This window comes from Piliocolobus tephrosceles, chromosome 16 (assembly GCF_002776525.5).
Source record: "Piliocolobus tephrosceles isolate RC106 chromosome 16, ASM277652v3, whole genome shotgun sequence".
Classification (NCBI taxonomy): domain Eukaryota; kingdom Metazoa; phylum Chordata; class Mammalia; order Primates; family Cercopithecidae; genus Piliocolobus; species Piliocolobus tephrosceles.
The window spans coordinates 69,251,484-69,271,524 of record NC_045449.1 but is presented as its reverse complement, the minus strand read 5'-3'; the positions used below and the strand labels follow the sequence as shown (position 1 = coordinate 69,271,524).

At 61.4% G+C, this 20,041-nt stretch overlaps 2 protein-coding genes across 2 annotated transcripts in view; one reads left to right on the top strand and one right to left on the bottom strand.

Annotated features, from left to right (window-relative positions):
* The window catches only part of RECQL5 (RecQ like helicase 5), a 45,202-nt gene extending 39,718 nt beyond the window's left edge, over positions 1-5,484 (top strand). The window contains exons 9-20 of the mRNA XM_023211800.2: positions 948-1,166; positions 1,368-1,467; positions 1,607-1,643; positions 1,776-1,834; positions 1,922-1,995; positions 2,336-2,429; positions 2,771-2,905; positions 3,136-3,677; positions 3,848-3,938; positions 4,169-4,393; positions 4,629-4,698; positions 4,796-5,484. Coding sequence (XP_023067568.1) covers positions 948-1,166; positions 1,368-1,467; positions 1,607-1,643; positions 1,776-1,834; positions 1,922-1,995; positions 2,336-2,429; positions 2,771-2,905; positions 3,136-3,677; positions 3,848-3,938; positions 4,169-4,393; positions 4,629-4,698; positions 4,796-4,896 — 1,747 coding nt within the window. The 3' untranslated portion in view covers positions 4,897-5,484. The remainder of the gene's footprint in view (positions 1-947; positions 1,167-1,367; positions 1,468-1,606; positions 1,644-1,775; positions 1,835-1,921; positions 1,996-2,335; positions 2,430-2,770; positions 2,906-3,135; positions 3,678-3,847; positions 3,939-4,168; positions 4,394-4,628; positions 4,699-4,795) is intronic.
* MYO15B (myosin XVB) overlaps positions 5,480-20,041 on the bottom strand; it is a 36,367-nt gene continuing 21,805 nt past the window's right edge. The window contains exons 26-64 of the mRNA XM_026456790.1: positions 19,692-19,787; positions 19,376-19,611; positions 19,114-19,292; positions 18,808-18,880; positions 18,262-18,423; positions 17,939-18,039; positions 17,773-17,849; positions 17,580-17,661; positions 17,283-17,381; positions 17,026-17,123; positions 16,737-16,934; positions 16,475-16,553; positions 16,192-16,311; positions 15,851-16,112; positions 15,675-15,762; positions 15,332-15,551; positions 14,735-14,847; positions 14,472-14,531; positions 13,106-13,181; positions 12,848-12,966; positions 12,521-12,639; positions 12,301-12,442; positions 11,961-12,072; positions 11,682-11,851; positions 11,127-11,278; positions 10,895-10,958; positions 10,736-10,805; positions 10,227-10,303; positions 8,477-8,550; positions 8,270-8,385; positions 8,065-8,159; positions 7,886-7,963; positions 7,694-7,790; positions 7,417-7,562; positions 7,096-7,211; positions 6,668-6,801; positions 6,351-6,484; positions 6,100-6,240; positions 5,480-5,921 (exon numbers count right to left, since the gene is read on the bottom strand). Of these exons, the coding sequence (XP_026312575.1) occupies positions 5,844-5,921; positions 6,100-6,240; positions 6,351-6,484; positions 6,668-6,801; positions 7,096-7,211; positions 7,417-7,562; positions 7,694-7,790; positions 7,886-7,963; positions 8,065-8,159; positions 8,270-8,385; positions 8,477-8,550; positions 10,227-10,303; positions 10,736-10,805; positions 10,895-10,958; positions 11,127-11,278; positions 11,682-11,851; positions 11,961-12,072; positions 12,301-12,442; positions 12,521-12,639; positions 12,848-12,966; positions 13,106-13,181; positions 14,472-14,531; positions 14,735-14,847; positions 15,332-15,551; positions 15,675-15,762; positions 15,851-16,112; positions 16,192-16,311; positions 16,475-16,553; positions 16,737-16,934; positions 17,026-17,123; positions 17,283-17,381; positions 17,580-17,661; positions 17,773-17,849; positions 17,939-18,039; positions 18,262-18,423; positions 18,808-18,880; positions 19,114-19,292; positions 19,376-19,611; positions 19,692-19,787 (4,653 nt within the window). The 3' untranslated portion in view covers positions 5,480-5,843. The remainder of the gene's footprint in view (positions 5,922-6,099; positions 6,241-6,350; positions 6,485-6,667; positions 6,802-7,095; positions 7,212-7,416; positions 7,563-7,693; positions 7,791-7,885; positions 7,964-8,064; positions 8,160-8,269; positions 8,386-8,476; positions 8,551-10,226; positions 10,304-10,735; positions 10,806-10,894; positions 10,959-11,126; positions 11,279-11,681; positions 11,852-11,960; positions 12,073-12,300; positions 12,443-12,520; positions 12,640-12,847; positions 12,967-13,105; positions 13,182-14,471; positions 14,532-14,734; positions 14,848-15,331; positions 15,552-15,674; positions 15,763-15,850; positions 16,113-16,191; positions 16,312-16,474; positions 16,554-16,736; positions 16,935-17,025; positions 17,124-17,282; positions 17,382-17,579; positions 17,662-17,772; positions 17,850-17,938; positions 18,040-18,261; positions 18,424-18,807; positions 18,881-19,113; positions 19,293-19,375; positions 19,612-19,691; positions 19,788-20,041) is intronic.

Here is a 20,041-nt window from a genome sequence, read left to right as displayed (position 1 = left end):
AAAAAAAAAAAAAAAAAAAAAGGCACACATAAGCATAGAAAAGGTACAGTAGAAATGCAGTGTTAGAATCTATAGAAAAGGTACAGTAGAAATGCAGTGTTAGAATCTTAGGGGACCACCGTTGGCTATGCAGTCATTCCATGGGGACACTGTAATGCACTTCAGACATCTCAGCCATCTTCACTCAGTCCGTGAGGTCGGTGCCTTGCTGCACCATCTTTTTTTTTTTTTATCTTTTTTTTTTTGAGACGGAGTCTTGCTCTGTCGCCCGGGCTGGAGTTCAGTGGCCAGATCTCAGCTCACTGCCAGCTCCGCCTCCCGGGTTTTACGCCATTCTCCTGCCTCAGCCTCTGGAGTAGCTGGGACTACAGGCGCCCACCACCTCGCCCGGCTAGTTTTTTTGTATTTTTTAGTAGAGACGGGGTTTCACCATGTTAGCCAGGATGGTCTCGATCTCCTGACCTCGTGATCCGCCCATCTCGGCCTCCCAAAGTGCTGGGGTTACAGGCTTGATTGAGCCACCGCGCCCGGCTTGCACCATCTTACTGATGGGAATGCATGGGCTTTAGGAGGTGAAGTGTGTCACCCAAAAGACAGCCTTCATGGCAGAGCCAGAGTCTGAACTCTGTGCAGTACATCCCATTGCCAGAGGACAGAGGGGAGGAGCAGAGGAGTAACTGGACAGAGTGGGGTTCATATCCTGCTTCCCGGGAGACCCCCATGTGTTGCGTGACCTTAGGAAAGTTTGTTCACCTCATTGTCCTCACCTGTGTAGTGGGCAGAGCCAAACGATGCCCACTGCGGCTTGGATGAGATGGGGGGTGTGGGGCTCCTGGCATGGTGCCGGACACGGCAGCACTCGCTCGGCCAGCGATTAGGGCTCGGGTGAACAGACGCCAGCCGGCTGGGCTCTCCGCCCCTCACCTCTGCGGTGCTTCCTGCTCCAGGTGCCGCCATGCTGCCATTGCCAAGTACTTCGGGGATGCGCCCCCTGCCTGCGCCAAAGGCTGCGACCACTGCCAGAACCCCATGGCCGTGCGGAGGCAGCTGGAGGCCTTGGAGCGCAGCAGCAGTTGGAGCAAGACCTGCATCGGGCCCTCCCAGGGGAATGGCTTTGACCCCGAGCTATATGAGGGAGGCCGCAAGGGCTACGGGGGCTTCAGCAGGTAAGGGGCCAAGAAGCCAGGGACTCTAACCCACTGAAATCGTCCGGCATTCCCTTGGCGCTAAGGCCAGACCAGAGGTGCTACGATGCTGCAATCCCCCCTTGAGCTGGTAGGACATCAGGGACATTGCTGTCCTAGCAGCAGCACACATGGGGAGGGCAGAGTCCAGGCCAGGGCCACTCATGCCTGGTCTGTCCCTAGGTACGACGAGGCTTCTGGAGGCAGCGGGGATGAAGGCAGAGATGAGGCCCACAAGCGGGAGTGGAACCTCTTCTATCAGAAGCAGATGCAGCTGCGCAAGGTGAGGGGTGGTGCTCGGTGGCTTGTGCGGGGCCCCTGGTGGCCCCCTGCTCGCACCTCTCAGCCCCTTCTCTGGTGCTGGATGGGACTGTCCTGTGGCAGGGCAGGACGCCTCATGGACCCTTCATGTTGTCCTCCAGGGCAAAGACCCCAAGATAGAAGAATTTGTACCCCCAGGTCAGTACAAAAATGTTCCTAGAGGCTTGTGGGCTCTTCCTGGGGCATGGAGGGAGGATTCTCATCTGGGGCGTGGGGGACCTCAGAGCGCAGAAGGTGGAATGAAAGGACCAAGGACCTTCCCCCCCACAGATGAGAACTGTCCCCTGAAAGAGGCTTGTAGCAGGAGGATCCCCAGGCTGACTGTGAAGGTAAGAGACGGGCAGCTCCTCAGACACCCCCCCAGGGCCCTCCCCCAGCCTCGAGGCCGTGTGACCAATCTTCCTCCCCTGTGCCAGGCACGGGAACACTGCCTGGGGCTTCTGGAGGAGGCGCTGAGCAGTAACCGCCAGTCCACATGTACCACTGATGAGTGAGTTCCACGGTCACTGGGCAGAGGAGCCCTCCAAGCTCTCATTCCCTTGGAGACTGCAGGACCCTATCAACCCTGGCCTGTTTGGGCCACCTCTCCCCAGATTGTACCTCTCCTACTCCAGGGGACTGCCCCTAAATCCCACCAGGGCCAGGCATGGCTGCAACTTAGGTGCTGCCAACAGCTGCTGAGGGACAGTAAACCACAGGGTGCCCAGAGAGTCCTAGCCAGAATCCCTGTGCCCAAGGCCTACCCCACCAGGCCTCAAGTCCCACGGGAGCTTGGCAGGGAGAAGCCCAGGCCCACCTGATACCTTGTGCCTGTTACCTTGTACCCGCAGAGCTGACCTCCGGGCCAAGGCCGTGGAGCTGGAACATGAGACATTCCGGAATGCTAAGGTGGCCAACCTGTACAAGGCCAGCGTGCTGAAGAAGGTGAGCCTGGTGCAGGCGGACCAAGGGTTGTTGTAGGGGCCTCTCCATGCTCTGAGGCAGAAGCTGTCTGCCAGCTCTCCGGGCACGGGCACCCCAGAACCCACCCTCCCCAGCCTACCCCAGAGACAGTTTATGGGGGTAGAGCTCCATTCTCCATTAGCCGGAGGTGTTTTTAGCCAACCCTGTGAGGATGGGAGGCCTAAAACTTGCCCAGTGGTTAGTTGTCTGCAGCCACTGGCCACAGAAACCCACTTCTAGTGCCTAGTGGAAAAGGAGGGCTGGGTGGGGCATGTCAGGAGGAGCTGGCGGGTACCACAGCCTCCCTGCCCATCCCTGCCCAGGTGGCCGATATCCACAGAGCCTCCAAGGATGGGCAGCCCTATGACGTGGGAGGCAGTGCCAAGAGCTGCAGTGCCCAAGCTGAGCCCCCCGAGCCCAATGAGTATGACATCCCACCGGCCTCCCATGTGTACTCGGTGAGCTGTGGCCCTGTGGCCTCCAGACCTGTGACCAGGAAAGGCTCCACTTCCCCTCTGCCCTCGGGTGCACCTCTTGCCATGGCCTGGCTCCCCAGCAAGGTCCTGCCTGCCTCTTCCCTCCCACACTCCTGAGAGCCCCGGCCCAATGTGAGCGACTGGTCCAGCCAGCGGAGCCCTTGAGGAGGCCTGGTGGGCTGAACCTCCTCTCCTCCTGCTCACATTTACAGCTCAAACCCAAGCGGGTGGGAGCTGGTTTCCCCAAAGGCTCCCGCCTGTTCCAGACGGCCACGGAACTGATGGAGACGACTCGGATCAGGGAGCAAGCCCCCCAGCCCAAGCGGGGAGGCGAGCGCGAGCCCCCGAGCCGGCCCTGTGGCCTCTTGGATGAGGACAGGAGTGAGCCCCTCCCTGGGCCCAGAGGGGAGGTCCCTGGAGGCAGCGCTCACTGTGGGGGGCCCTCCCCTGAGAAGAAGGCAAAAAGTTCCTCTGGGGGCAGTTCCCTTGCCAGGGGCCGGGCTAGCAAGAAACAGCAGCTCCTGGCCGTAGCAGCCCACAAGGATTCTCAGAGCATCGCCCGCTTCTTCTGCCGAAGGGTGGAAAGCCCAGTTCCGCTGGCATCAGCACCAGAGGCAGAAGGTGCCTGCCCCTCCTGTGAGGGGGTTCAGGGACCACTGATGGCCCCAGAGAAATACACAGGGGAGGAAGATGGAGCCGGGGGACGTTTGCCTGCCCCTCCCCAGACTGAAGAGTGCCTCAGGGAGAGGCCAAGGTAAGGGTAGAGGTAGTCATAGAATCTTCTGGAAGCCACATGGCAGCATCCCCTTTGCTCACTGGGCGTCTGAAGCTCAGAGCTCATCCCTAAGATGGGCTCTCCTAGCCTCCTAGGATGAGGGAGCCGCTAGGACCCAGAGCTGTGATGCCTGCTCTTCCCTCCACCAGCACCTGCCTGCCCAGAGATCAGGGCACCCCTGAAGTCCAGCCCACCCCTGCAAAGGACACATGGAAGGGCAAGCGGCCTCCATCCCAGCAGGTGCCGGCAGGGATGAGGCCGTTGGGAAGGAGAGAAGGGCTGTGGGCGAGGCCAGGAACTGTTGTGCCCTGGTCAAGGGGTCAGGGAAAATCAGTGCTGCTTTCCATACCCGGAGGCAGATGGGCTGGGCTGGTGTGGGGGCGGCTGGTGTGGGGACCTAGTCTTTGGAGGAGGGGAGCAGGTCAGTGGAAGCGAACTCAGGAATGACCCTCTGCTGTGGCCCTTCTCAGGAGAACCCAGAGAGCCAGCCTCAGAAGAGACTGCGCCCCTCAGCCAAGCCCTCCGTCTTAGCCGAGGTCAAGGGCAGCGTCTCGGCCAGTGATCAGGGCACCTTGAATCCCATAGCTCAAGACCCCTGTCAGCTCTCAGCTCCTGGCATCTCCTTGAAGGAGGCTGCAAATGTTGTGGTCAAGTGCTTGACCCCTTTCTACAAGGAGGGCAAGTTTGCTTCCAAGGTAGGGGGAGTGGGTGGACTCTGCCTTCTCCCAGGCCTGGGGTATGTGGGTGTAGTGGGGACGGGAGGCAGGGAGTGTGAGCCCCAGAACACGGTGGGCCACAGCAGGCTGGGCCAGGGCCAGTCCCGCGCCCGTCCTCCCTGGGGCCTGCCTTGCCGTCGGGTCGTGGCTGTGGGTCGCTCTGGGCTCAGGGCAGGGTCCTGCTCTCTGCTTCTCTTCTCCCTCTCCCTTCCAGGAGCTGTTTAAAGGCTTTGCCCGCCACCTCTCACACTTGCTGACTCAGAAGACCTGTCCTGGAAGGAGCGGTGAGCGCGGGCATTGCCGGGGCCAGGAGGTACTTGGGAGGGTGGTCTGCAGGGAGGAGGCTGACACTCACCTCATGCCCCCGCCCTGAATCTGTAGTGAAAGAAGAGGCCCAGAACCTCATCAGGCACTTCTTCCATGGCCGGGCTCGGTGTGACAGTGAAGCTGACTGGCACAGCCTGTGTGACCCCCAGAGATGACCAACTGGTGGCTGGGCAAGGCCCGCGTCCTCCACCAGATTCTAGCATGGGCCAGCGTGGGGCCTCGCCTGCTGATGCCAGTGCCATCGCCTTTTCTCAGTCCTTCTCCCTTCCAACCATACTTGGCTTTGGGGATGACCCCAGACACCCCCTGAATCCAGGTCAGAGGTCAGCCCACCTTTCTTTCTGCTTGCAAAGCCTATAGACCCTTCTCAGAGCCTTCTGCCTCTCCTGGCCCTCATGGCTGGGTTTTCTAGGACACATGCCCGGACAGAAGGTGGAGGATGGTGGAGCTGCTGCCAGAAGGCGGCGAAGGAAGAGTGGCCCCTCCCCGAGTTTTAAGTCAGGACAAGGCCCACCTGTCCAAGGTATTGGGACCTATTCAGGGGAACCTCAGGTCCTCCACCCACTCCCCATCCATTACGATGCCAGCTTCCAGCCTTGCCCAGGTCAGAGCTGTGGCAGAGGAGAGGCAGCCAGGCCCCGTTTCTGCTCAGCTCCTGCTCAGGAAGGCCAGGCCTGACGAGGTGTTTGGGAGAGGAATAAAGTCGTGTGGTGGCGCATGCACTCGTGCACACAGCCCTTTTCTCCGGGGAGTTTTATTTCCTCAGCAGCTGTTTCTCCCATGCCTGGGATTGTGCTAATATGGAGCCTGGGCGGAGCCTGGGGCCGGTGGGCGTCTCCCTCAGCCTGGGCAACCTCAGATTCCCCAGGCGAGTTCCTGCAGCCCTCTTTGGGCCCAGGCCATCCTGGAGGGGGTCTGGCTGTTTTCTTTGCCTGTTGGTGACATGATAGCAGCCCCTGCCTCATGGCCTGCATGTGGGCCGACTGGGCTGTGCTGTGGCAGGTTCTGGAACAGTGATCTGATAGCATCCAAGGCAGACCATCTGGGTGAGACTTGGGCCAGGGGAGGCCTCACCCTCGTCTCTCCCTGGCCTACACTCCTCTCAGTTGATGCCAGGCCACTCAGTGCAAGAGGCATTGCTGTCTATCAGGAAGACAGTGGTGTATAGCAGCTCCTGGGCCTGCCCAGAGAAAGGCCTGTTACAAGAGGGCTCCCCAACCAGCTCCTCGCCTCTGCCCCGGCCCACAGCACTCCGGAGCAGTGGGCATTGGCCTGGGCCTGGGCTCCCACTGCATGCCATGCCGGGGCGAGGCCCTCGCATCCACCTTCCCAAGGTGGCCAGAGGCCTGGCCGCTCACCTGTGGCAGCTCAAACCAGAGGGTCTGGGGGTTGTCAGCTGAGCCATAGTTGAGTTCCAGGCCAGGGGGCCCCGTCTCCTCCAGTGGGCTTAGCAGGTGGAGCCGCTGCAGGCTCGTCAGGGCAACGCGACAGTACAGATTCTGGGGGCAGCAGAGAGCAGGGCTGGTCTCCTCTCCAGGGAGGGGTCACTGTGGGTGATGGAATGGCCCAAGGGTCCCTAGGCCAGAGCTGGGGCATGAGCGCTGCCCACCTGGGAGCTGGGATCCATGAGGATGAGATGCTGGCGACTGAGCCCCAGGAGAGCGGGTCCCGACAGGGCCTGGATGCTCACTCTCAGTGCTATGTAGACGGTGTAGCCGAAGAGGGGCAGCTGGCTCACGGCCTCTGCAGGTGGAGAGGGTGCAGGCAGGAATTCTGACTGCTAGGGCCCTGGAACCTGCGCTGCTTTGCCCCTCAGGTCAGCTGAGAGGGACAGGGCAGGTGCAGACCCCTCCTCGCCCCTCTACCTGCATTCCTTCCCTCTTGGCCTCCAGCCCCCACCCCAGCGGTCCCTAGCCCCAGACCCACCAATGAAGCTGATCTGTGCTTCCTGGGGGCTGTGTCCTCCCAGCTGTCTCAGCTCCTGATCCATCAGGTTCTTGATGGAGGCCGTGTTCACCTGCCGTTGCAGCTGCCGTGGCACATAAGCTAGCAGGTCCTGCCTAGGATGCGGGGCCGGGGTCAGTTTGGCCCCTGGCCACCTGGTACAGGGCTGGGCATACAGCATGTGCCAAATAACTGAACCAGTGCCTATTGTGGGCAAGACTAGGGATCCATACACATAAATGAGGTGAGGGCCCTGAGCCAGAGGAGCTCCCGGTGGGGTGGAGAGGACAGATGTCCCCCAGGCCCCGCTGCTCTGGGCCAGTCCAGTTAGGGCCAGGAAGGGTACCAGTCAAATGGCCTTGACCTTGGAGAAGGGGAGGGGCTTAGGGGTGGGAGGTGCCCCCACTCACTCTGAGGGGGTGTTCCTGTTGGCCTTGCTGAGGTGCTGCAGGGCGGCCAGCCTGGCGAGCTGCGTGTCCGCCTTGGCACTGACCGGCAGCTTCCCCTGGAGGTAGTCGCGCAGCACCTGTGCAGGGAGCATGGTGAGGAGGGCAGAGGTGGCCCAAAGCCCCCATCAGTTGGTGGCTCTAGGGGCTCAAGCCTAGTTTTGCTACCGTCACCCCCCAGCCACCACAGACCCACACCCTTGTGGGGAGGGGGGCTTGGAAGTCGCCCAGGCAGGAAGCTGCGTCCTCAAACTGCAGCAGCAGCTCGGAGGCAGGCAGGCTGACCTGGCTGTAGTGGGTGCTGATGTAGATGGAGTTATCGAAGTGCAGTGGGGTCTCCCAGCTGAGCCGCCGGCTGTGCAGGCTCACGTCCTGGTCCACTGCCACGCTGTTGAGGTATTCGGCAGGCCGCAGGGGCCGCACCAGCTTGCCTGCATGGGGAGCCTAGGTCCACCGCTGCTCAGACCACGCACACCCTACCCTGCCACCCCAGCAGAAACCAAACCACCTCACCCCCGGGCGGAGGAGTGGCCCCACAGTGAGGCTCCGTCCCCAAGCTCACCCTTCTCTTTGATGAGGAAGAGGGCGAATTCCTGCACTTCCTGAGGCTCTGTGATGCCCATGTGCTGGCACAGCTCCTCCTGCACTTCTGCTGCCACCTGGGCATGTGGACAGGCTGTGATGAGGGGGAGGGACGCTGGGGGGCCCACAACTGATGCCCAAGGCCACCTCCCTTGGTGGCCCCCAAGCTCACCGTGAAAGTATGGATATTCGTCCTGTAATCCACATCCCCTGGCAGGTGAATAAGAAGCTGGCGAGTGACTTGTCCTTTCTGCCAAGGCAGGTTGCAGGGTCAGTCGGCCAGTGGTCTCCTGTGGGGGACACCCCCCCACCCCAGGGTGTCCCACAATGCCCATCCGCCACCCCCAGTACCAGGAAAGCCTTCATTTCACCCGGTGGGGGCATCCACCGGCGTCCCCCATATTTGACTGTGCGCTGGAGGTGCTCCTGGCTGCTCCGGGCCAGCTCTGCAGAGGAGCCAGGCTGGGGTCATGAGGTGGCCAGGCCTCCCCAAGCCCTCCAAGTTCCCAGTCCTAGAAACCCCTGCCCCTCCTCCATCTCCCCCTCCCACGGGCACCTTGGCTGGGGCCTGAATCCTGCAGGAACTTGGTCAGGTAGGGCATCAGCCTGGTCGACGGAGAGAAGCAGCCTGTGAGAAGGCTGAGGAAGCTCCAGCCTCGAGTGCAGCGTTCCCTGCAGGGCAGAGAGCTCGGGCTTCAGGCTGGCCAGGCCACGGTGCCCAGCTGCCCCCAGAAGCCTCTCCACCCCACCGGTCCCCACTCACGGCCGGGGGTGTCCTGTGACCTGCTTGATAACCTGGCAGTAAATCTCATCCCTCAGCTTCTCCTCCTGGCACAGCTGTGGGGATAGAAAGGACAGGTGGGGTGAGGGATGGGAGTGGTGAGCCTGGGGTCTGAAGCCCTGGAAAAATCCTGCTAGGCCATGGGCGGGGGCTGGGTCAAGATGTCTCCCTCAGCTTAAGAGCATCACTGCACCGGCTACCCAGTCACTTTCTTCGCTGCCACCCTGTCTCCCTCTGTCACGCAGGCTGGAATGCGATGGCGTGATCTCGGCTCACTGCAATCTGTTTCCCAGGTTCAAGCAATTCCCCTGCCTCAGCCTCCCGAGTACTATAGGCGCGCGCCACCACACCTGGCTAATTTTTGTATTTTTAGCAGAGATGGGGTTTCATTATGTTGGCCAGGTTTAATCTCTGACCTCAGATGATCTGCCCACCTTGGCCTCCAAAGTGCTGGGGTTACAGGTGTGGGCCTTCGTGCCCGGCCTTTTCATTTATTTATTTTATTTTTTGAGACAGTCTTGCTCTGTCGCCCAGGCTGGAGTGCAGTGGTGCCATCTCGGCTCACTGCAACCTCCACCCTCCTGGGTTCAAGCAATTCTCCTGCCTCAACCTTCTGAGTGTTACAGGAGTGCTCCACCACGCCCAGCTAATTTTTGTGATTTTGGTAGAGACGGGGTTTCACCATGTTGGCCAGGTTGGTCTAGAACTACCTCAGGTGATCCACCCACCTTGGCCTCCCAGAGTGCTGGGATTACAGGCGTGAGCCACATGTCCAGCCCCTGCTTCTCTGATCTCTTAGTCATCTCTGCTGGCTTCACCGTAACTCCTTGACCTCTGAGCAGTGCCGTGCCCTTGAACCTCTCTCTGTCTGCCCCTCTCCCTGTGGCCTCAGCTGCTCCCATCTGATGAGGTGCCTGCCTCCAGCCTTCTCCCTTGAACCCCGGACTCCTCCACTGGGAAGTCTGGGATTTCAGACTTCACGTGTTCAAAACAGATTCCTCCACCAGCCAAGACCTGCTCCTTGAAGACAGTAGTTGTCCTCCTTCCCGTAGCCCACATGCGATTGATCAGCACACTCTGCTGGCTCTGAATCTTCTGCTTCTTCCTTGCTGCCAGCACCATCCCTCACCTGGGACCACTGCGATAACTCCCTTTTGCTTTTAAACTTAGACCCCCCAGAATCTCAAACAACAGCCGAGTGACCCTGTGACATGTAAGCCGAGTCTCTCTCCTGAATCCTCTTGGTGGTTTCCCATCTTTCCAAAAATCAGAAGCCAATGATGGCTACAAGGCCTGTGGTGGCCTGGACCCACCGTCTGCTCCCCGTCCTCCTCCTCTGTTCTCTGTGCTGCTCACGAGGCTCAGCCACACTGGTCTTGCTGGTGCGTGATGATGCCGAGGCTTCCCACCACATCTGAACTGTTGCCTGCCCTTCTGTGTCACCCCATGCTCACTCCTTCCCTCCCTGTAGGAAGGCTCCTGCCACAAAGCCTTCTCCACTCCGGCAGCCCCTTCCCTGCGTTCTTACTCTCCAGTGACCCATCACTCCCAGACACACAAGTTATCGTAAGCACTGCAGAGACTTAGCCTGCTGGCTTCACAGTCACGCCCCCTGCACGCAATGGGTGCTCAGTAAATACTTTGGAATGATTTGAAGGACAGTGACCAAGAGAAGGGGATCTCCTTCAGGAGGACAGGCACAGGTGCTGGGGGTCACACAGCCCAGGCTTACCTTTAGCAGTTCATAGAGCAGATCCATCTCATCCTTGCCCCGGGGCTTGGACTGGTCACCCATAAACCGCATCAGGGCTGCAGGCAGGATAAGAAGCAGGGCACACAGCTGGGGCTGTGCTGGGGCTGGCCCGGCTCATGCTGTTGCTGTGCAGGGCCTTCACCTGCCATCTGATGCCTCACTCTCAAAATGCATGGATGCCAGCCAGGGCAGCTGGTTCCAGTTCGACTCATGGGGAAACTGAGGCTCCTGGGTACCCAAGGCCCCACACAGCACATAGCATCCTCTGGACCGATGGACTGCCCTCCAACCCCAGACTCCACACAACCCACAAGCCTTGGGTGGGAGTCGTAGGCGGTGAGGGCCCTGGAGTCCAGGAACCACCAGTGAGCTTCCCGGAGTTGGCAGACTGGGATGGAGCCAGGCAGAGCTCAAGGAGATAAAGGGACCAGACACCCAGGTCCACGGCACTGCAGACATGGGGACCCAGGATGCCCATGGCCACTCACCCAGGAAGCTGGCCACAGCCAGCTTGTTCATGTCATCACTGAGGCTGAGGAGCGACTCCTGAATGGGAGCCTGTGGCCAGAGAGGAGGCCATGGGTGTGGGGACTGCGGGGGTCAGAGGGCAGATCCACGGGCCAGATCCCTCCCTGCCTCTCCCCCACCTTGGTGTACTGCACCAGGCTGTCTGTGTCCTTCCCTGTGGCACCTCCATCTGTCTGGCCCAGCCTGTGGGGGGCAGGGGGAGACAGCCCAGCTTGTTTGGCCCTCCTGCCCTCATCCCAGCCAGCCAGGTAGGGAGAGTGCTAAGAGCACAGCCCAGTGGTTCAGAGCAGGGCACTCCCTCTTGGGAAGAAGGAGGATAGACAGGCACAGGGGTCGGCCCAGTGCACTCACAAGGCCTGGGACTTCCGGAAGTAACGCAGGGCGAATTCCCGCATGGTGTAGTTGTGGGAGTCGGTGGACAGAGAGGCATAGGACACAGAGGAGGGCAGGCTGGTGGCCTCCGAGTCGTCACTGTGTGCCTGGCTCCAAGGGTGGGCAGGGCGCTGGGAGCACAAGAAACCTGGTGCCACCTGAGTGTCCAGTGCCCTGTCCCAGGGGTCCTGCCCCAGCCCCATCCCTCCCCAGCCAGACACCAAAGGAGCAAGACCAGAAGCCAGGAAAGTGAAGAGCTGTTTATTAAGCATCTGCTAGGGCAGCATTGAACTAAGTGCCACACGGGACCCAAGAGCAGCGCCCAGCCCAGCCCTGCCCTGCCCTGCCTGCAAGGAGTGCACAGTCTTGCTGGAGAGATAAGGTGAGCCATCAGGAGGGGGCAGAGGGGCAGCCACAGGAGACGGACAGCAGGGTGGTCCCACTGCATGGCAGCCTCGGGGGCGGTCAAACCCCTTTCCTTCCTCAGTCTCAGGCAGGCCTTGCCTGTGGTTCTCCTTCTGCTATCTTCCTCACCTCTGAGGCCCTGTCCCACCGAGCCAGCCCTGGTTCCCCGTTGGAGAGCTGACCCTTGTGCCAACCACTCCTCTGCTCCTTGGAGAAGGAAAAGTCGGGAGCGGCAGCCGGCTGCACTATGTCGGCAGGAAAGAGTCCGGAACGGCCCCCAGCGGAGCCAAACTGCCAGCCTGGAAGGCACCCAGAGATGTGGCTCACCCACCGGACCCTCCGCCCCTAGGCAGCCTCTGCCAAGTGGATGCCCTCCCTGTGTGAGCCCCTGCCAGCCTCTGGCGATACCTGGCTCCAGGGTGGCCACCGGCAGCAGCTTGATGAGGTCCCCACGGTGGAAGCTGAGGAGGCTGCAGTTGTCAGTGATGTAGCTGCGCAGGGCGATGACATAGCCAGAGTCCTGTGGGCAAGTGGGTGAGGGCCTGGAGCAGGGAGCCTGCCTGCGCCTCCCTGTCCTGCCTTCCCACCTGCTCCCCCTGCTGGCCTCCCCCCTCCACCTAGCACCCCAGACTTTCAGGGATTTAGCCCAAACTCCCAGCCCCTGCCCCCACAGGGAAGACGGACATGGGGAGATGCAGCATTGGTGAGGGCTGCCCGCCCGGCCTCCCAACCCGCACCCCACACTTGCCTTCTTAAGCTCACTGAGGAACAGCTTAACCAGCGCCTCGATGGCCCTTGCCCGTGCTGTGTGCAACACCAGCTGCTCGCTCTTCAACGACAGCTGCAGGGTGGAGCTACCCTGGCACTCCACACTCAGCACCTCCGCGAAGCTGCACAGGGGCCGGGCATGAGCTGGGGTCACCTTGCCACCTGCCCCCCCTCTAGCCCAGGGTCGTGGGCCAGCGCACCTGTATGAGCAGAGAATCTTCAGCTGGTCGGGGCGGAGGCTGGAGGCTTGGGTCACCTTGAGCAGTCGCAGCCCGCGGTGGGACACGGCTAGCAGCTGCACGTCGCTGCCGCTCTCACCCTACAGGAAGGTGGTGGGTCTCAGGCAGGCTCCTGGGTCCTGCTACTGCCCCAGACGCCCTGGATCTGCCCAGGGCCGGTGGCTGGGCTTTGTGCTTCCCCTGGCGCCTGCCCCCCAGCTCTCCTGCTTGTGGAGGGTCCGTGCCCATGCACCCCAGGATCCAGGCCGGGGGCCTGGCATCCCAACTCCCCACCCCAGCGCCACTGACCGAGACAGGAAAGAAGCGGCAGAAGTAATTGGTCCAGTTGTCCCGAGCAGCCACCACGATGCGCTTCTTGATGCCGTCTTCAGTGGTGGTGAGAGAACCCAGGTCCACCTCCAAGTCTCCTGTGGGCAGGAAGGACCCGGGCTGTCCTCTGCTCACACAGAGGGGGCTCTCGAGTTTGCTGCCATGCTGCTTCCCCCTTCAGGGCAGGCGCAGCCCCCAGCACTGAAGCTCCCAACTCCACGGTCCCTGGACCCATACCCAGCAGGTCTTTCATTTTCCGCCGCTCATCCTGGGAAATCCGGATACAGGACTCGGAGAAGGTGTCCCGCAGGATCTGGGGGCAGAGCTAGGTAGTCACCACTGGGTCCTGAGACAGAGCCCACCCCCAGAGCAGCCATCAACATGCATGAAGGAAAAGCTGGGGAGGCCGATGGAGGGCACCCTGGCCCCCGTGGCCTGTGTGCTAAGCAGAAGGCCTAGGTGGGGCAGGGAGGGACGGAGGGCTTGGGCCACCTCCCTTCACACGTCTCACATGTCCCCTCCCCTGCAACTGCCAGCCCTCCCTTTTCACCCACTGCCCAGAGACCCCATGGTAACTGCCCCGGGTCAGCCCAGGTGTATGATTGTTCGGGGCAGGGGGCGGCTGCTACTGCAGAATTTGGGGGAACAGAGGCTCACTTCTGGGAGCGTTCAGAGGTGGCAAAGTCACACCATTTATTAAGTACCTACTGTGTGCTAGAGCCTGTGTTGTGCACTGTACACACTTTGCTTTTATTTATTTATTTATTTATTTATTTATTTATTTATTTATTTTTGAGGCGGAGTCTCGCTCCGTTGCCCGGGCTGGAGTGCAGTGGCCAGATCTCAGCTCACTGCAAGCTCCGCCTCCCGGGTTCATGCCATTCTCCTGCCTCAGCCTCCCGAGTAGCTGGGACTACAGGCGCCCGCCACCACGCCCGGCTAGCTTTTTTGTATTTTTTTAGTAGAGATGGGGTTTCACCGTGTTAGCCAGGATGGTCTCGATCTCCTGCCCTTGTGATCCGCCCGTCTCGGCCTCCCAAAGTGCTGGGATTACAGGCTTGAGCCACCGCGCCCGGCCCACACTTTGCTTTTAATCTTTATCTATAAAACTATGTGAATAATGGTCCCTACTTGTTGTTGTTGTTGAGACACAGTCTCGCTCTGTCACCCAGGCTGGAGTGCAGTGGCGCAATCTCGGTTCACTACAACCTCTGTCTCCCGGGTTCAAGCAATTCTGCCTCAGCCTCCCAAGTAGCTGGGATTACAGGTGTGCACCATCATGCCTAATTTTTGTATTTTTAGTAGAGACGGAGTTTCACCATGTTAGCCAGTCTGGTACTGAACTCCTGACCTCGTGATCCACCCGCCTTGGCCTCCCAAAGTGCTGGGATTACAGGTGTGAGCACCACGCCTGGCCATGGTCCCTACTTCTTAGGGATGTTGTGAAGATTCAATGAAGGCAGGGCTGGGCACACAGAAGTGCCCCCTACTGCTGGCTGCCAACATGCTCTACATGGTGTTAACCTGGCCCAGCCGTTAGATAAAGAGCACCAGGGATGCTGTCTCTGCAGATGCTCAGGCTGGCAGGTGGGCCAGCTCTCACCTGCTCACAGAGCAGCCGCAGGTAGTAGGGATGGCTCAAGTTCTCCCGTGGGTAGAACACCTGGAGGAGGGCACAGAACGGCGAAGATCGGTGGGTCTGGTGCCTCTGCCTAGCCAGCCTCTGCCCTCCCAGGCCTGGAAAATCAGCCTTGAGATGGTGGGCTGTGGGGAGGGGATGCTGGGGTCCCAGACTGGGACACACAAAGCCTGCCACCTCCCTGCCAGCCCAAAGAGGCCAAGCCAAGGCCCCACCCTCATGCCCACCTCCTTGCGTAGGAACAACTTCCAGGGCTTGCCAGTGTAGGAGAAGCACACGCTGCCAGAGGGTGCGAGTAGCTGGGTGGAAACCCCCTGGTCCTCCATGGGCTGTGTCAAGCCTGGCAGAGAGGAAGGGGTGAGGCGCCTCAGCGAGGGGCTTCAGAGCCAGAGTGATGGGGGCACGGGAGGGAAGACCTTCGTCTCCAAGAACCCGCCAAGGGCCCGGCTCTCTCAACCTCCAGCTGCCTTACTCCTTCCACGGCACCATCTCCTGCCTCCATTTCTGGCCCTAAACTTTTCCTGGAGTCCCTGAGACTCGTGGGCCCTCTATGACCACGTCAGCCAGGCCACTAACTTCCTCACAGAGCTGTTGGGTATGTGTCAAGGACAACACCCTGTGTGTGACAGCCTCTCAATGACAGCCCCAAAGATGCCCAGGCCCTGCCCTGGGTGGGAACACGGAAGCTGGGACTCCTCAGCTACATATGGCTCCAAAGTCCAGAAGCCCGAACAGCTGGCCTCAGCCTTGGGCACCGAGAGTCTGTGCGAACCCTGCCTCTGCCCCAGTGAAGCCCATGGTGCAGGGGAAGTGTGGTTCCTTACGACGACGCTCAGCTGAAAGGGTCCCTGGGTCCTCGGGCAGAGGCAGTGGTGGCGCTGGTGGAGGTGGGGGTGTCTGGGCAGTGGGCAGCTTCTGGCCAAACAGGTCCAGAAGGGGCCCCTGCTTTTCCTTGATGGAGCTAGAGGGCCCAAGCTGTAGTGGGGCCTTGGGTCGAGGAGCCACAGCTGGCGGGGGGCCCTTTCCTGGGCTGGGGAACAGCATCTGGGGGGATATAGAGAAAGCATACTGGCTGATTCACAGCACAAGGCCAAGTTCACCCCAGAGAGCCTTGGGCTCCCCAGTGCAGCAGCGCACACTCTTGGGGGGACAGGCTGGGGTGCTCACCGGCGGGGGCAAGTGGGTACCGTTGATACCCAGCTTGGCCAGAGCCTCGTCCTTGGGGTTGATTTTCTTCGGGAAAGCTTTGGGAGGCCTCGTGGGAGAAGCGAGAGGTCACTAAGTTCATAGGGTGATTCCCCGAGAAGCAGGACAGCCCTGGCCACCTCCCCCTGGGGGCCCACCTGGATGGCTGCACAGGCACAGGCATCGGGCCCGGGCGGCTCTGGTACATGCGGATGATGTTGCCAATTTCCCTGCTGGGTTGTGGCCGCTTGGACTTGGGCTCTGAGCTGCGCACCACGATCCCCCTGCCTTGGGCTGGCCCTTGGCCACGGCCCTTGGCCGCTGTCTCCTCGACTGGCTCAGCCTCAGCCTCTTTTGCAGCTTTGGCCCCACCTTGCTTCAGTGGCTTCTTCATGACGGGGGGAGGAGGAGGGGACGGCACTGACCAGGAAAACAGGAAAGACCATTAAACGCTATGTAGAGCCACAGGAGCCCCAGGCCCTGCCCAGCTCCCCACAACCTGCTCTTGTTTCCACTTCTTGCTCCTTCTGCTCCTCCTCCTCCTCCTCCTGCGCCTCCCCCTGGGGGATCTGGACCTTGGCGGGAGGCTTCACCGTCCTCACTGTGATCTGTGGCTGTCCTGCAAGTGTCCAGATGGCCTTCCAAGTTACCACACTAGCCCAGCTGGGCTCCTGGATGGGCCGCACCAACTCCGGGGAGCAGAGCAAACCTCACCCTCCCTGGCCCAGGCTAGGGGCACTGGCCGTGTTTCTACAGGGGCCTGCCGCCCCAAGTGCCCTCACCCATCTTCTGGAAATAGTTCCGTTTCTGCTGGAAGCTCTTGGGCCGACAGGGCCTGTCTTCAGCCTCCTCGGTGGTCTCCTGGCAGGAGCAGAAGTGAGCGGCAGCTCAGCCAGCCTGGGTGCCACACTCGCCACACCCCTCGGGTCCCCAGTCCTGGGCCAGCAGCCTCTTCCCTGCGCTTGCCTACTCACCCTGCCCATGTCCCCTGCCCCTGCAGCCCCCACCCCGCACCCCTTCCTGAGGACACGGTCACCTCCTCACCCTCAGGCAGCCACCCTCTGATTCCAGGTCATGCTGTGGCTTCTCCAGGGGCATGGGGGGCTTCCTGGGCTTGGAGGTGATGGCTGAGGGTGAGGCCTGGGACGCAGCTTCGGAGGCCTGAGCCTGCCGCTGCCGCTGCCGCTGCTGCGTCTGCTGCTCCAGGGACAGGGTCATGGCCTGAGCTGTCATCTGCTGGGCCTGAAGCAGGAGGAGCAGCTGGTTCAGATCCTGATCCCCAAGCCATAGACCTCCCTCCACCAGGTAGCCCCAGGGCCCGGCCAGCGCTCACCAGGATCAGTGCCTGCTGGTTGATGAAGGTCTGCTGCTGGATGGCCAGCTGCCCTGAGTCCAGGCTGGGAAGCGGCAGCTGCGGCGGCACCACCATGGCTGTGAGGGCAGCAGGTGGCCAGAGCGGTGGGCACCATGGCCAAAAGCTCGCCTCCCACTGTGCACTCGGGACTCCTAGCAGGACCCTCCCTCCTCCAGTCCCAGAGCCGGTGACTGCTCTCCTGAGAAGGGACTCTGGTGCCCCCAGCCCAGCCTTACCTGGCATGGCAGGGACCGTGCCCATTGCTGGCATCATGGGCATGGGTGCAGGGACCATGCCTGGCTGGTATCCAGGCATCTGAATCATTCCTGGGTACACTGAGGGAACACACCCACCCTGTCAGTCCCTGCCTGGACCCACATGCCACCTCCCTCCAGCCCCAGGCACAGAGAAGAGCATCAGGCACCAGGGAGCTGGCCAGGGCACCAATCGCCACTGCCAGAGAGGTCCCAGGCCGTGCCTGCCATGCTGCCGGGCCCGGAGGCCCTGGGTGGGGAATCAGCCCCTACGCTCACCCATGGGGTAGCCCTGCTGCGTGGGCCCAACGGCGCCCCCTCCCTTCATGCGGCTGCTCAGAGCCCAGCTTTGTTCCAGATCCTGAAGGGACAATGGTCACAGGTCAGAGCGAGAGCCCTGAGAAAAATGGAAGGGGCAGCAGAGACCCCGGGGGGTTGGGGCAGGGGTATGCAGGGGCTGTACTGGACTCACACTGAGGCCGGAGGACATCACTGGCTGGAAGATCTGGTCCAGGAAGCCGTCCAGGCTCCCTGGTCTCTGGACCTCCCCTGTAGGACAGGGAGAGGGTTGGTGCCACGGCCCGGGGCGTGGGGCTTCCCATGCTCTGCCAACCTCCATGTGCCCACTCCAGCCTTACCTGTGTGGTCCCTACGGGGCAGCGTTGGAGCTGGACCTGGAGGGGGTCCTGGGGGCAGTGAGGGGGCCTGGATGCTAGGGGGAAGGGGAATGGCCTCGGCTCTGCAGGAAACAGGATCTAGTTAAGGGGGTGGCCAAAGCTGAGGGTCACCCAGGCTGGGGCAAGAGGTAGAAGCTGCTGTGGGGGTCGCCCCATGGTTGGGAGGAGGCTGGGTGGGAGGGCTGGGCCTGTGGCAGCTCCTATAAACCCCTGGGTGTGGCAGGGTGGCTGTGGGGTTCCCCAGCAGGAGCAGGCCAGGGAGAGGGGTGCTGGGTGGCACCTACGAGCCAAGAGGAGTGATGGGGTAGCTGTGGGGAGCAGCTGGGTCCCCCAGGTCCTCAGTCTGGCTGATCAGGTCCAGCACAAAGTCACAGCCAGCCAAGTCCTGCCATGTGTCCCTGGAATGCAGTGACACGGACCAGCCCCGGGGAGGCACCTCCAGGCCTCTGGGTGGGAGAGGAGCAGTCAGTGAGGCAGGCAGCCATCCAGAAGGGGCAAGGACCACAAGGCGGAGGACTGGGGAAGGGAGGGTGGCCCTGGAACCACCTGGTCCGGGACCCAGGTTGTCTCGGCAGCGGGGACTACTGTTCACCTCACAGCCCTCCATTTCCACAAGGGCTTCGGTGTGGGCATTTATTTTCTGACCTACTGAGTTAGAATCTGGGCTGTGGGAGCTCCCATGCCCCTCATTTCTAATCTGCTCCTGGCTCCCCATCACCATCTGCAGTCTGGCCCCTGCCCACCCCGGGGCACCTCCCTTCCCTGCCCCCCGAGACTGGGGGCACAATGATCACTTTGGCCACACTGTCCCCCATCCGCGGTCGCCATACCTGCTCTGCAGGATCCACCCAGCCAGCTGCTCCCCGGTGGTCCAGGACTCCACCTCGGCTGAGTAGCACTCCTCTATAGGGGTGTGGGGGTCGGGGGCAAGAGTGAGGGACAGCAGGGTCCACCCTGACACGAAGGGGCTGCTGTCCCCATGAGGGTTTCAAAAGCAGGACAGAGGGGAGAGAGAGCAGGGTCACTGAGGACAGGGCAGCAGGAAGGCTGGGGCAGGAAGGGGTTCCAGGGAGGGCAAAGGGGTAGGGCTGGCCCCACTTCAGGCCTGGGAGGCGTCGGCCAGAGGCAGCCCTCACCGCTGAAGGTGAACACTTCCAGCGCCATGCGGCCCCGCCGCCATCCGGCCATCCACTCCAGCTGGGTTGGAGGGTGGGCCCGAGTGGCCCCTGGGGCCAACTGCGACTGCTCCAAGGCCCCCAGCAGCTTGTGCTGGCACAGTGCTGCCATGCCCCTGGGGGCCTGGTCAGACACGAACCTGCAGGGCAGGCACAGGCTGCAGTGGAGGCAGGGTGATCCAGCGACCCCACCTGCCAGGTCCCCACCTTCCAGGCCCCTTACTTGAGCAGCGGCTTCTGCAGGACAGGCAGTGGGGGAAAGGCACTGAGCAGAACAGCCATGAGGGCCCAGCCCCGCTGGCTCTGCTGTTCGTCTGGGTTCTGCCATAGCTGGGCCACCAGCTGGCTGAAGAGCTCATTCCGCAGCCCTGGCCGGCACTGCCCCTGCCGCACCAGGTATGTGCCCATGGTCTGCCTCTGCCAGGACTCCAGGGATCCGTCCCCCAGGAGCCGCAGCATCTGCCGACACAGCTGGGTAAGGACAAGACGTGCAGGGCTCCCAGGCGCCCATCCTGTCCCTCCTCCAATGTGTCACTCACCACTTTGTTGATGTCCAGGGCATGCTGAGGGTTCTCTCCGTCCAGCTGGGTTAGGGGCTTCGCCAGTGGCTGCCCTGGCCTGGGCAGGGATGGCTCCTGCAAGGAAGGAGGGCTAGTCCACGCTTTCCAGCTGTCAGACCCAGGGGAGCCCCACCGGAGCAGGCACTTCGGGAGAGGCAGAGGGCTGGACAGATATGCATCTTAATGCTGGTTTTTTTTTTTTTTTTCTTTTGAGGCAAGAGTCTTGCTCTGTCACCCAGGCTGGAGTTCAGTGGCACAATCTCAGCTCACTGCAGCCTCCAGCTCCCAGGTTCAAGTGATTCTCCTGTCTCAGCCTCCTGAGTAACTGG